General features: G+C 39.2%; 1 protein-coding gene across 1 annotated transcript in view; it reads left to right on the top strand.

Annotated features, from left to right (window-relative positions):
* Window positions 1–385: 385 nt before the first annotated feature.
* Window positions 386–14,781, top strand: part of LOC129239263 (hornerin) — a 189,755-nt gene continuing 175,359 nt past the window's right edge. Inside the window, exon 1 of the mRNA XM_054874635.1 lies at window positions 386–591. Coding sequence (XP_054730610.1) covers window positions 508–591 — 84 coding nt within the window. The 5' untranslated portion in view covers window positions 386–507. The remainder of the gene's footprint in view (window positions 592–14,781) is intronic.

Here is a 14,781-nt window from a genome sequence, read left to right as displayed (position 1 = left end):
TTCCCGCCATCTTAAACTATATTAAGTACAAATCAAAAATTAATTGCAATTTTCTATATCTCATTTCAGATCAAGGCGTCATTGCTGGTTGTTGGAAGTTAAATAAAAAGTTTCAATAAAAGAAATGTGTATCAATAAAATTTAAAGTGAAATTCAGTTATGCAATGAGCGTACCGAACATGCACACTTATAAGTCTATATCTATGTAGTAGTAGCAATCAATCGATCATGAAAAGTTGTTGTTAGGTGGTGAAGAACTATAAAGGAAATATGTAGTGGTGATGCAAAAATATAATCCATTGGAAAAAAGTGTATCGAAGAAATGAAATAAAAATATTTATGTCAATAACTGCATTTGTGTGTGTATGTGTGTAGTAACGCAATAAAAGCTAATCAAAAGTGTTTTTTAGTCCAAATGTAGCAGCAATCGCGCTTTGTGTGTGTGTTTGGCTGTATTTGTGCATATGAAGTAAAAAGAGCAGCAAAGAGCGAGAAGTCAGCAGAAAAATGAATTGCCTCTGTCGACCATCGCGGATTATGTCCGTGCGGATTAATCTGCTGGACGAAACGGATTTCATACACGAAATAAAGGTGAGTACGCATAAAAAATGGTGCCTACCTAAGAGAAATGCTGGAGCTGTTTTAAACGGCCAAGTCGAACCTTGAAATATTGTGGAATACCGTTAAGTGTACAGCCTTAGAGATTGAAACTAGATTTTTTAACTTTGAAAAATTTTTTTTTAAATTAAGGCAAGGGCTGAAAAGTTCCGCGCCTAATGCATAAATGGCACTAGTTTTATTGCATTCACCTCTTTTTCATCTCTATTATTGTAGTACTAACCTTAAGAAGACAGCTGTTAAAATTTCATGATGTTCTATTATTAGTTTGTGAGTCATTGTGCTAAGAGTGACCCTACTTCTGTTATTCTCAAAACAATGGAACAAAAAGAATTTCGTGTTTTAATTTTACACTGCTTCTTGATAGCAAAAAATAGAAAAAAAGTACGTATAGCGAAGTACCTATAACAGAAGTGAAACTTTCAAGGCAACCAAAGAAAGAGGGAGAGACCCGAGAGAGAATGAGAGAGAGAGAGAGAGAGAGAGAAAGGATATATATCTAAATAAATTCACAACATTTGCAGAGAATACAAATACACAAAATTTACAAGGGTCGACCGGTGTAGGTAAATGCCGAACACAAACCGTTGCAACAACGCCCATTACTCCGAGCGTTTATCACTCACACAAACGCAGCGATTCCAGGACAGCAGCAATGGCACAAATTACCGCAAGGCAATACCAATAAATCCGACGCCGGAATGGATAGCACTTTATAGTAAGCAAAAGCACTAGCCAGGAAACGGAAATAGTCGTCAAAAAGTACGCACCACAAAAAAAACGCCAAAAAAATTGGGACCAAAAACGCCCCAAACAGTAGGCACCAAGAAAATATAACGCCCAAAAGTAGGCACCAATAAACAAGTGCCAAAAAGTAGACTGTTATTTCTCAGTAGAAATTAGCAACCACAAGGAAAAACTCAGGAAGAATAGCCTAAAGTGTATCTAAGATATATATAAGGTATAGCTCTCTCTCTCCTCTTCCTCTACGTTATATCTTTTTTCTCTCTCATGGAACGAAAATGCCCAAATGTTACAAGGCTTTGAAATTTTACTCTCCATTCTCGCTCTTCCATCGACGCTTTAGAAGTTTGACTTCGGAAATATTGTTCAAGCGAATCAACGGCTTAAAAAGTGTTAGGGGGCTCCGCTCCAACAGAAATAACAATAAAACGATGAATTGTAGAGACACCGATGATGCACAACGCAGGGGACGTCTAAATGAGGCAGCAAGCATCAAAAAAATTAACAAAATCGTTTCGAACGATCGTGAAGTGAAGTTGCGTGAGTGATCGTGAAGATATCAAAACAAGATCTTGGCTTTATATTCTATGAGCATTTGACTATGATAAAGCTCTGTTCAAAGTGGGTGCCGCGTTTGCTCACTGTTTTGTTTCATCAAGACAACGCACCGTGACACAAATCAATTCAAATAATGGCAAAACTACATGAATTGAACATCGAATTACTCACCAGATTTGGCTCCCAGCTACTACTGACTCTTCGCATACCTAAAAAATTGGTCGTTGGTTAGAAATTTCGCTCGAATAAAGAGGTCATCGCTGAAGCTGAGGCCTATTTTGAGGCAAAAAAAAATCGCTCTACGAAAGAGGTATATATTAAAGCGGCGGTGAAATGATTGAGTTGTTCTAGATGGAAATTACGTTGATGAATAAATGGATAAAGCGAATTTTGAGCAAAAGAACGTGCTTCCTTTGTTAGGACTTTTCAGCCCATGTGTTGAGATAAAATTAAACAAGAACTCTTCTAAAGTTGTCAAACGAGTTTTTTCGATATCATTTGTGGGTATCCCCTGCCTGCTATCATATTAGTAGCCTTCTCATGTCCTAATTTTTATGCAAAACTGAAGTTCACGCCCCTTTACTTCGATATCATCCCACGTGGACTTTATCAACATTTTCGAGTTGGCACCCTCAATTGACAGATCAGAAAGTTGAGAGCTGCTTTTACGCGTAAGATCGCACCGACATTGAGTAAATTGATGGCGACTGGTTCCTACCCATGATGAATGTTCAAGTAATAGTTTTCTGATTTGCTTGAAATTTGTTTTTACTCAAAAAATAGTGCGTTTACTGAGCAAATGCATTCTTGACTTTCATTTCTATAAAAATTCGAACAAATTTTATGAAATGAGTGAATTGCCATTCTAAGCGGCTGTTAGATGCTGTTATATTTTGAAGTAAAGTCTTTATTGATCCCTGAGTGCATCGAGAAATTCAACTTGCAAGGAATGGCAAATCGTATCTGGCTCATATGGGCTAAGATAAGTGAGTCGGCACCAAACAATGGGGCCACCAAACTATGGGCTATGATCAAAGGAGGTTCAGACAACTCATAACCCTCCTTGAAGATCAACTCAGCGTGCTCACGGGCATTCTCACAGGTCACGCCAGATCGCGTAGTCATCTGCATACGGTTGGAATATGACCCGCTACCTCCGGTCGTTCCTTTCACCAGTCCTCGGAGACTCCAGACATCTCGACTGAGCCACTATAGCGCAACTATAGGTTTATTAAAATAACTGAAAAGAAAATGCGTTCGCACTGAAAGTGACGGTCGCATACAGCGTTAAGTGGTGTGCCCACTAAAACAATCCTTCCTACGCTTCTGGGGAGACACCTTTCCCGGGACTACTTTCTGTATTACTTCTGCCTTACGACAGGGCCAGGAATGGCCAGCTTCATGCTATAGGCTCGCCTTCTTATGACTCTGTCTGTGAGACTTAGCTTTGTTTTATTGTAACGATATGTATCTTTTTCCCCGTAATAGGTCTTCAATGTATCCTTTAAACGCATTCCTGCTGCCCTCGCTTTTAGCCGTTTCGCTGTTTATATTGGGCGGCGCGATGTCACCAATCTGGTCGCTCAGAGTACCTCTTTCCATGTGTGATCCGCGTCATCGCTCGGTGCTTCGCAGTATATGCAACTGAGGTCGCTAACTCTACTCATGCGGTGTAGGTATTTCCGGAATTATCAGTGGCCGGAGAGAAACTTAATCATGCAATAGTTTAAGGAAATAGCCCGAAATTTCTTTGAGCTCATTTGCCTATTGTTGGAATAAGTCTCGCCGTCCATCTGTAACTGGATTCAGTGCCCCAGCGACTTTGTCCACGCTGCATGGTTTGACATCTCTGTTCCGCGACGCTAGTGTTAGCGTGTTTTTTCTTGATATCTAACGCATCCATTTGTTTCCGGGCCATAAAGTCGACAGTTATCTCCGCTGGTCACAAAAGCTGTTGCGCCCGAGACAGTGCTGAAGTAAGCTGAAGCAACTTTGAGTGCCGCTGTTCGTTATAGAGCTTCCACTGCTTTGCGCTTTGCTTGTAGTTTAGCGCATCTTCCCATATTTCACTGCCATACAAGAGTATTGCGTGTGAAGTCGCCATGATCAGCCTTGTTTTGCTATATCTTCCTCCACCGATGTTTGCCATTAGCCGCGACCTACGCTGCTGTGGTAACCACGTGCCGGACCTGGGCCCAGAAGATAAGCCTGCTATCAAGTTGAATGCCTCGGTATTTTACTAATTTTTGAGTCACTAGGTACGTGTCGTCTATTGGTAAGCTGACCTCGTATCAGCGGGATGACTCCGGTCTTATGTTTGGCGAGTTCCAGTCCTTAACAAGACTTGTTTCAGCATCCTCCTGGCGTCCTCGCTGCCTTGCGCTAATTCGCCCGCTGTATCGCCCGCATATCCCATGAAATATGTGTCTTCTAGCATTTCTACGCTCTAGGTCTCATTCTAGCTCAGTTTACAGAGATCGGGGCCAAGGGTAGATCCGTAAGCTGGGCCAGATGTTGCCGCTTTAGTTTTTTGACCATTTGGTGTATCTGACCGAAGTTAGCGCTCGCTCATGTACCTCAGAAGAATGCTTAGCAGGTACGCGGAAACTGAGTTTGTATGAAGTACTGCGATGAGTAGAAGGCAAAAAAAACCATGACGTCAAAGGGAAAACCTCATTTTGATTCATACATTCATTCAAGTTCCGTTATTCAAATGTTCAAAATTTTATAGTTTCAAACTTTTTTATTTTCATTTTAATGCCTTTGAATCACACAAAGCTGAATGCATGCAAATGTTAGCAGTATTTTATGTAACTTTTAATTAAACACAAGAAAATAGAGAGAAAAAGCAAACAAATCATTTGTAAACTTTTAAGTGTGTGAACTCAAAGTGTGAAAAATTATAGAAGCGATTTAAAAAAAGAAGAAAAAAACCCACATCAACCACAGACAAATACTCGTAATCAATAAATATTCAAACAAATAAGTCGGTGAACCGCAAAAACCCGCACGTAGACAGTCAGTTATATACATACACACATACATGTATACATATGTAACACTTATGGTGCATTAGGCAAGGGGTGCGCAGGTGTGTGGGTTACGGGCAGAAACATGTGCCTGGTTAATCACAAAATGAGCCCACAAAATTCGAGTTTGAAATAAATCGAAATGCCAAAATCAAATTTGTAGCAACTCACTTGGCTGGGGCTGCCTGGCTCTTTAGCTTGGCTGATTGGGCATCACCGCCTGTCAAGCACGCACACACACTCACACGCAATTGTAGCACCTATGTGTGTGTGCATGTATAGTATTTTGTTATTGCTGCCAGCTTGTTGTTATTATTGTTATGTATGTACACCCGTATGCCAAAGTTGCCTGCCGAAAATATGATTAAATTCCAATTTATTGCGTACACCCCATGCGGTCTGCCCCGGTCTGCGCGTCGTGGAGCCAAAGCGCTGCCTGCTGCCTACTGCCTACTGCCGAAGTGACCTACCAAAATACAATAATAATCTTTGAATTATGGTCGCAAATTGTGTTTCGTGCACCATTGATTCGGTGTGCAGGCAAGCATTGCTGCGAGTGTATGTGTGGGTTAGCTAGCTTACATAAATATAATCGATGGTATCAATGGTGTTTGATTGTGGTTTATGAAAATGAAATATTTTTGTTTCATTCTGTAAGCTCAACACACACACACAGATTTATTCACTCATTCATTCATTCATAAAAATAGGTGCAAGCAAATATACATACATACGCACTTATATTATATGTATGTGAGCATTTTTGTTCTATAAAATATGTGCCTTTATGTCAGCTCATTAGTGTGTGAATACCCACAGCCAACTCTATATTGAAAAATTCATCATCATTCAGGTGATTCGGTAAATGTTACTAAATTAGAATTCCAATCTCAATACCTGTTCAAAGTTCACAGTTAGACTGTCAGTAACTGGTGTGGTTAGTGACCCCGCCGTAGCTTTCCTTTGACCCCAGGCTACTTTGACTTCGCCCATGGCACAGTAGGAGCCGAATATATTTGCGGCAATGCGCATAAATTCATCAAATGAATGGCAAATTGTTAGGCTGCAACTGGCAATGAGTGTTGGTTGCTTGAAGCTAGTGACTTGGGGCTGGCTACCGATAATTGCTGTTCACCTGGCTGTGACATATGCAATCAAGACGCACAAATATTGAATTTCACTTAAATGGGGTAACAAACAAAAGAAGAGGGTGAAGGGAGTAGCTTAATCGAAAGGGGGTGCTTGGCATTTTATGCACTGAATTTACCTGTAAAATAACTATTCCAGCTACTGGGCCGATAATACAAGTATTTTTTATCAGATTTTCTTGATGAACTGATAGAAAAATTGCACAAAAACTTTCTTTAAGGTGGCGACTACATTATCGTCTGGATACAGTGTCTATTCTGCCAGGACAAGATCAGGTGACGACAGACGTATATATTTTTATTTTCCCATAGTTCCTAGATGAAACATAGAGCCTCAATAAACAAGTTATAATTCCGTTTGTTTAGAGCTGGATGTTTAATTTGACTCCAGAAACGGCAGGCTCTGTCCGCCTCTGCTGCTACTTATCGCCTCCATGTGTCGGCTGGTCTCCCGCATCTACGTCTTCCTTGCGGATTCCAGTCTAGCGCCTCCCTTACGATCTTATCTCGTGGTTTGCGCAATGTGTGTCCGATCCATTTCCACTTGCGACGCATAATTTCTTTGAGAACTGGTGTTTGCCCGGTAGCCGCCCAAAGATCATCGTTGCCTATAATATCAGGCCAGAATGTCTGCAATATCTTTCTTAGGCAACGGTTTAGGAAGAATTGCAATGATTGTGATATGCTTGCTGTTAAGTTCCATATTTCACATTCATTCAGAACTGCTTCACGTTGGCATCAAGTATTTTCAGTTTTGTGTGCCTGGAGATGTGGGTTGAACTCCTTACCTTGTCTAGCATGCCAAATGCAACGCATCCCTTAGATATTCGGTTGCGTATGTCAGTTGTTGATCTGCCGTTTTTTGACATATTCTACATCTTCAAGCGGCGTGATGGCAATTTGAAGGGCTTGCGTTTCGGTGGTGTTAGTCCGCATTACTTTGGCCTTTGCTATGCTAATTTTTAGACCTGTTTGTGCTATTGCATGGCATACTGCTTGTAGTTTAGCTGATGCATCTGAGTATTTGTGTGATAGTAAAAAAATGTCGTCGGCTAGGTCTTCAAGCCGGTCGCATAAGCCCCAGGAAATGCCCCTGGTGACCGCACACGCTTTTCGCATTGCTATGTCCAGAAGTATGTTGAACAAGAATGGAGATAGATAGAGGAGCTAGGCGACCGCTATTATAAACATGTTTTTCTTTATTCGATTCGAACTGATGTTCTCTCTGTGAAGTCTGAATGGTAGTCACGCACCAACCTATTCGGCTAGGGCGGCCGTCGGTCTGCTAATTAATTATCATAAAACCGTCGATAATTTAATTGCATCAATACAGAAAACGAATGGTATCTCAGCTTCAAAGGTATCTCATAACCATACCACCACTTCAAATAGCCACTCTCGTGAGTGAGTCTAGATGCTTTACTTTCTCAGCAATGAAAAGAATGGAAGTTGAATTTCCCAAACAGCAATGCTGCTATCCACAAAATCAGGGTAGAGTCCCGTAATTCCCAGAGGAAGTGACTGGAATTCTTGACAGACGTATTTGTTTCAGAATATTCAGAATAAAGTATAGTACTACTTTGCGTTTCACGTCAAATGGATGCCAAAATTCATACAAATTGCATTGCGTGAAATATGCATGAAATTTCGTATGTATCTCATTTATTCACACCTATTTGCGAGTGAAGTGTCTGAGTTTGAGTACTACGTAGACGTGGCATTTGTAAGCCCAACGCCTTCGTAAAGATTGTAAGTAAACCTTCTTTATATCTTTTTGTGTCAGTATATGTAGTTAGGTAGGTGAAATGGTTGAAGTGCAAGTCTGGTACTCCTCAAGTAGCACTAAAGCGTCATTTTGATACCATTATGAGATCCCACGCAGATATCTACTCCCAGCCAGAGGTGCTGATATAATGTAGAAGATTGGAGGGATTTCGGTTGGCGCTCTGATCCAGGCTGTCGAAGAACGGAGCTCCCAGTGATCTTAATCGTCTAGCTGCCAAACCCGGACATTTACAGAGAAATTGCGCAATATGTGTAATCTATGCAATTTTTAAAAATTCTTTTCTTACCAAAATTTGCCAATAGCTTCTGTGGTTTAGCCACGTCTGTTTGTACTCAGACGATTCTCAGTACACAAATCACTTTTGATCAGAAATTGCTTTTTTCTATGTTAGAAAGGGGGAAAAACGAATAGTGACTGTCATTTCAAATGGTGGTAAATTTTCGATATTTTTCAAAATGTTCAATTGATACATTTCTCCAATCGAGTTGTTCTATAAAATATGGTAACGAGAACGATCTTATAAATAGACTCAACTTTTTTATGTTCTTTTGATGGGAAAACTAGCTTCAAAAAAGTTCAACGATTCTGAGGGAATTTTCCTTTGAGCCGGCTAGTGAAAGATGGAAAAGCAACCACTTCCTGATGTGTATTCTCTATAATCTTACTATTCGGCATTATACTTATTTTTATAATTGCCTAGGGTTCCACAAGGGGCCACAACAATCTTTCTCCATTTGCCTCTGACATCGGCATCCCCCTGACAGTTGTTAAAAAGGAACTGCCCAAATTATTTCTCAGGAAAGCGCACAAAATATGGAGCTACATTTCTTCACGTGCTATTGCGAAAATCCTTTGGCCCCAGTACAATACCCGCAGGACTCAGAAAGTCCTAAGCACTCCTCGCCCTTCAATTTCCAAACTCGTAGCTATGTTTACTGGCCACTGGACGATCGACACACATGCGGAAGAGCTAGGTTTAGCATTTAGTCCCCATTGCAAAAGCTGTGGGGACCTTTCAGAGAAGGAGACTGTTGAGCACTTTCTGTGTTAATATCCGAGCTTAGCTGCAAGACGATTAAGGTCACTGGGTGCTCCTTTCTTTGACACCATGGGGCAGTGCCCCAACCTAAATCCCATCAATCTTCTCCATTATATCAACAGCTCTGGCTGCCTATTGAAGGTCTCGTAATGGTATCAAAACGGCGCTTTAGTGCTACTTGAAGAGTGCCAGACTGGCTTTTCAACCATTTGACCTAACTACCTCTGACAGAAGCATTATTTTTTTCTTTTTGATATTCTTTATGTCCGTTTCAAAACTTCTGCTGCAGGTCAGCGAGTGCCTACCTCTTCGTTGGTTTCTTTGTGAATACCAATCAATTGGAGTGCGTGTGATCCCACTTGATTCTCTTCTAAGAATGTGTCAGGGTCAACACTATTTTCTTTTCAGGACTTTTCAGATCGTTTGTGCTGGAGTTTGACTTGGTTTCCAAATAGAAATTTTTTTATATTGCTGTTTCCTGTGATTATAAATGAACGCCTGTTGTTTCTTAGGCCTGCTTGGCTTTTTTTATGTGATTCGTAACATCTTATTTTGAGCCACCTTTTGAGGATATTAGTGCTACCTAGAAAACCTAAACGAGAAATATGCAGAAACGCATATGCATGTTTTTTGAAGTTACACAGCATTAATGAGGAGGATACAACTCTTCATGTTCTCTGCTACGGCTCTTCTCTATCAACGATTAGAAGCACGCTTTGATACGAGTACATGGAAATACATTTCTTAGATGACACAGGCCCTCAAACATATTCAGAGATTCTTCGAGAAATATCTGATTAAAAGTCTAAAATGTCATACAAACTTTTTGCCAATATATTTTAGTACAACTATTTTCCTTCTAAATAATTTTTTATAAGAAACAACGATCTTTGTTTGTCTCCGAGATAGTCGGTGTTCAATTTGTAGACGGCATACTATATTTCATAAATGTTACTTACATTAACGGGGATATTAAGTGTTCAGATTCGAATTCAGCACGTCGAGAACCCTCGGAAAGTTTTAGTTTAGTTATCGGTTCTGAAAGTCAGGCAAACTTTGTCAGCCTGTGGAGTCTATGTAAGGTGGCGAATAGTAATTCAAAAGGCATGAAGAAAGTCATAAGGGATACAGATTGGGTCTGTAAGGGGACTACCAAGCCGTATTGCAGTACCAAAATAAACCTGCACCTTTATCCTAAGTGTATCACTGCCTTCGGTGACAGTCACTGCAGCTGACACTAACTAGTCTAGTGCGCCAATTTCGAGAATTTTGTAAAAGGAGAATTACTTTAAAGAAATTTTTCTTCATGTGTGCACGTGTGGCTTTTGGTATGTTGTAATCAAGAGTATCAACATCAAAAAATCATTATGCACTCAGTTATGCTCGTCACTGTAAATTCGCCTCCATCCTAAGTAGTTGAGGTGATTCCTTACCTGTTTGATACATTTTTTTATTAGTATTTTATTAATATTTTTTATGTTTAATCACTTAATTGATGACTATGGCTAAAATTTTGTTTAATTTAGTATTTTTTTAAGCAAAACATTGTTCCACCAGAATCACTAAGCCACATTTGTACATCGCCATTGTTTCTATTCGCAGTCTGAAAATTTAATGCTAAAACTGGTTTTGCGGTGACAATCAAAACTATACACCTACGCAATAACAACAAGCCCAGCAAATTAAATACCAATGAAAACAGTAAAGCACGCAACAACAAAAGCCAACCACAAAGCAGCCACAACAATTTTCGAAGCATTACAAAATAATTAATCTTAAGTCGCGTACGAAATTAAAAGCCAAGCATTAATTGGAATTAGCTATGGTTGTATTGTCACACCAAAAGCAACCATAAAAGCCACCAAAGGTTTACATATAAACGTGCGTGTACAACCTGCATACAAAGTGGCGGCCATACAAATGAGAACAGTTGGTAGGATTTGCGTTTGAAAGGTTATAGGGGCTACAAAATATTATATAATAATATATTATATAATTATATAATAAGATTCAGCGGGTGGACTACATTATAATTTTTAAATCATAAAACGTTTTTACCTTATTTTGATGCAAAATATATCAATTGTAATGAAAATTAATTGAAAATTTAATATTTTCGACTACAAATAAAAGTCAAAACAAATCAACAGTTCAAATTTTATATGCTACATTAACTCCGCTACAAACAGTAGCAAATCAAAATGTTGACCAGTTTTGACTTTTTGCGGAGAAAACTCGCAACATCGTCAGAGTAAAAAAATTATAAAAAACCCAACGAATCGGATGAATGTCAAGCAACAGGTCCTGCTTTGTATGTTAATGTAGCGGCTCTGCCAATTTTAACCCGGAGATGCCTATTTTAGTGGGAAGCTCTTCGCAAGAGCTATAATATCACTAAATTGGGGAAAGTGCAAAGGCCTGCATGCATTGGCATCACCTGATCATGTAAAACTTGCCCCTGTGCTGCAATGAATGTCGTTTGTGACTTACTGCCCATTGACTCTTACATTATATCCATCGAAGCTCAAAGTGCAATCCGGTTGAAAGAGGTTGGCCTCTGGAGGTAATCTCTCAAGGGACATGAAAACATTTTTAACAACGCTTTTCTCTGAACTTCGTACAGAGCTCTATATCCGCAAACTGGAGTCTGAGGGTTGTAACAGGGCAATCTTTCCAAGTAGGCAGAATATGAGAAGAAGGAATGAGGAGAAAATCTGTACCGAAGCTGGCATTTCTGTCTGTTCACTGACGGCTCCAATATGGAATTGGGAGTCAGAGTTGCAGTTTGCTCTAAATCAGCCAATTTATCTATTTCTTTAAAATGCCTAGAGTTTCTCAGGCGCAAGTCTTTGCGAACCCGCAGGCATGCAAAATGCTTAGGGAACGTTGAAGCAAGGGAGATATTAAAAATTTCTCCGATAGGCAAGTCGCGATTAAGGCTCTGACGACGCCAACGTGCAGATTCAAACTAGTTAACTTCTAAAAGAAGTAGATCAAAACTTTTCTCAAATTTTCTCTCTCAAAAGCCATCCTACTCGGTCATCGGCATCTCACTGACTGTTGGTAAAAGCAAACTCCGCAACTTACTTTTCAGTAAAGCGCAGAAGGCATAGAGCTGCATTTCTTCATGTGCTATTTCAAAAATCCTTTGACCCCAGTACAATAGACGGAAGACTCAGAAAGTCCTGAGGGCACGCCAAACTTTTAGCTGTGTTTACCGATCATTAGATGATTGGCACACACACGGAAAAGCTAGGGTTACCATTTAACCCGCATTGCAGAAGCTGTGGTTACCTTTCAGAGAAGGAGACTGTAGAGCACTTTCTTTGTAAATGTCCGGGCTTGACAACTAGACGATTAAGGTCACTGGGTGCTTGTTTCTTCGCCAGGCTGGGGCAGTTCGCCAACCTAAATCCCATCGATCTTCTCTATTATATCAACAGCTCTGGCTGGCTGCAGATATTTGCCTGTCGGAGGTCTCATAATGGTGTCAAAATGACGCTTTAGTGCTACTTGGGGAGCGCCAGAGTGGCACTTGAATCTTTTTTCACCTACCTACAAATTTTCAGTACTCAGACACGAATAGTTCGCGAAATGTGTGATTAAAAAATTGGTTTGTATGTGACGTGCCCCGCCCATTTATTTTAAATTAATTTTGCTATGCCTATATCTTTTCGCCAATTGCCAGCAATAAGTTTACAAAGTTTCATTGCAATCTGATGATTGGTTTATTTGCTTTTAAAATACGTACACACAAATAAGAGTTAATTTGTATATATAAGATTTATTTCGAACTGTTTTCTAACAACTTTAACAAACTATTCTAAAAGAAAAAGTAAAAAAAGTAAAAAAAGGTTTAAAAAAAAGTTAAAAAAAAATAAAAAAAAAAAAACCGCAAAATCTGCTAGTTGTGTGCTCACATTTTTATGTAATATAGCTGTATTTTTTTTTATAATTATATTGTATTACATTCAAACCACTGTACTTATAAATATGTTTGTATTCAAAGCATTGTTCTAAGTGGCGCAAAATTAATCACCCTATCGGAAGATTAATCATTTTGGCAAATGGTGTCGTGCTTCAATCAGATTTCACACTTGAGAACTGAAACAAGTAATAATAAAGGCCAAAATAAAGATTTCCATGATTCAAAATCATTTTTTTTTATTTAGTAAAAAAGTTACCAACAATATTAGGTGATTAATTTTGCGCCATCTTGTGTAACATTGTACACACACATACAGTAATATATACAAGCACATGTAAAAAAATAACAGTAAAATAATAGAAAACACTTGAAAGTACGCATTACAATACGAGTATTCCAAGATATTTATTTATAATAGAAATAGGAAATTGAACTACTTGATGACGCAATGATTTGCCAGCTAAGCCGCTGTCGATAACACATAACTGTTTGTATATATAAATGTACTGTAAATTTATATAAATGAATATGCCAAGCACCTGCGCGCATACCGCCCTCTTTGCACGCCTACATCAGTCCATCAACAAGAAAATATTTATAGACACATACATATAAATGCACGTACGTATGTATGTATGTACACCTAAGCTCTGCGCAGCTCCCTTGCATTTATTGAATTTCAAATTAGATTCAATTGGCCACAAAGTCTTGCGCCCAGCCACCTTTGCCTCTTGCCTGCGGTGCGGCTATTTTGTCTTTGTTCTGCGCGCAGAATTGCCGGGAGGGGGGCGCACTCTGATAATATTTATATATGTATGCATGCCCGCGGCAAGTCATATTTGAGTTTAGCCACCCAGGTACTTGACAAGTTCAAATGCCACTTAACTTCATTCAATGCCGGCAGTTAGGCGAGTTGAATGAATGCCAGTTGTGTTTCTTATTGCGGTTGTGCGTGTTTTTCATCCACCTCAAAGTTCAGCCTATGCGTGCGCTCTCATTTGTTTTTTTGTTTTTTGTTCTTTTTTTATTTGCCTTTTGGAGCTTATTCTTGTTAACTTATTTTATTCAATTGTTTGCAGCCGCTGATTTTCTCGGCCGCCTATTCCTAATTCCAACAGCTTTAAGATACGGAATGAGGTCTCCTGCCTGCCTGCCTGCCTACCTATCGCCGCATAATTATTTATTAACATGAAAAACACTTTGCACGTACCAGCTATTGTTGCCACAATGACAAGTTGCTATCGCTATAAAATATAGTGGTGTTGTTGTTGTTGCTTTGGTTGCCAGCTTGGTTTTTGTTCGTCTTGTGGCTAAACTGCCTAAAATGGCCTATCAGCATCACTTGAGCGCTTCTGGTCGTCGAAAAGGGTAACAAAGTCGAAAAGCACTTAGCTCATAGAGATGCTTATGCAACTACACATAGGAAATATGCAGATGTGTGCGTGTATACATTATATAAGTACATGCATGTGTGTGGGTACAATGCTTTGGTGCTCTTAAGGCGGATTTAGAGTGTTTACCTTTTTTTAGAGTGTTTTGCATTTAGCCAAATTTTCTCAGCGCTCAGGCGGGTACAAGGTGAGCTTGCTTGTGCTCCAAGCTTATCAAAACAAATGTTTGAAGGCTTACAAATATTTTCGTAAGATGTCGCAGAAACTGAATGTGTCTTTTTGGGACGTTAAATTAAGTACATGAACATATTATTTATTTTTTATTAGGAATTTCTGGTTTTAGTTATATATATATAGATATGCATACAGTGAGTCTTAATAGTGTTCATAAACAAACTAATTTCTCTTCTGTTTTTATTAAATTTTGTAAAATAATTTAGAGAAGCTAGGAAGGGACAGGTACCATTACTAAAGAAATAAAATTCTTTAAATAAATAATAGGGATAGTAGCATGTAATGTCGATATTTGATGATAAAGGA

Source organism: Anastrepha obliqua, chromosome 1 (genome assembly GCF_027943255.1).
Source record: "Anastrepha obliqua isolate idAnaObli1 chromosome 1, idAnaObli1_1.0, whole genome shotgun sequence".
Classification (NCBI taxonomy): domain Eukaryota; kingdom Metazoa; phylum Arthropoda; class Insecta; order Diptera; family Tephritidae; genus Anastrepha; species Anastrepha obliqua.
Note: the sequence above shows the minus strand (reverse complement) of the source record. Positions and strands in the feature narration are given on the sequence as shown.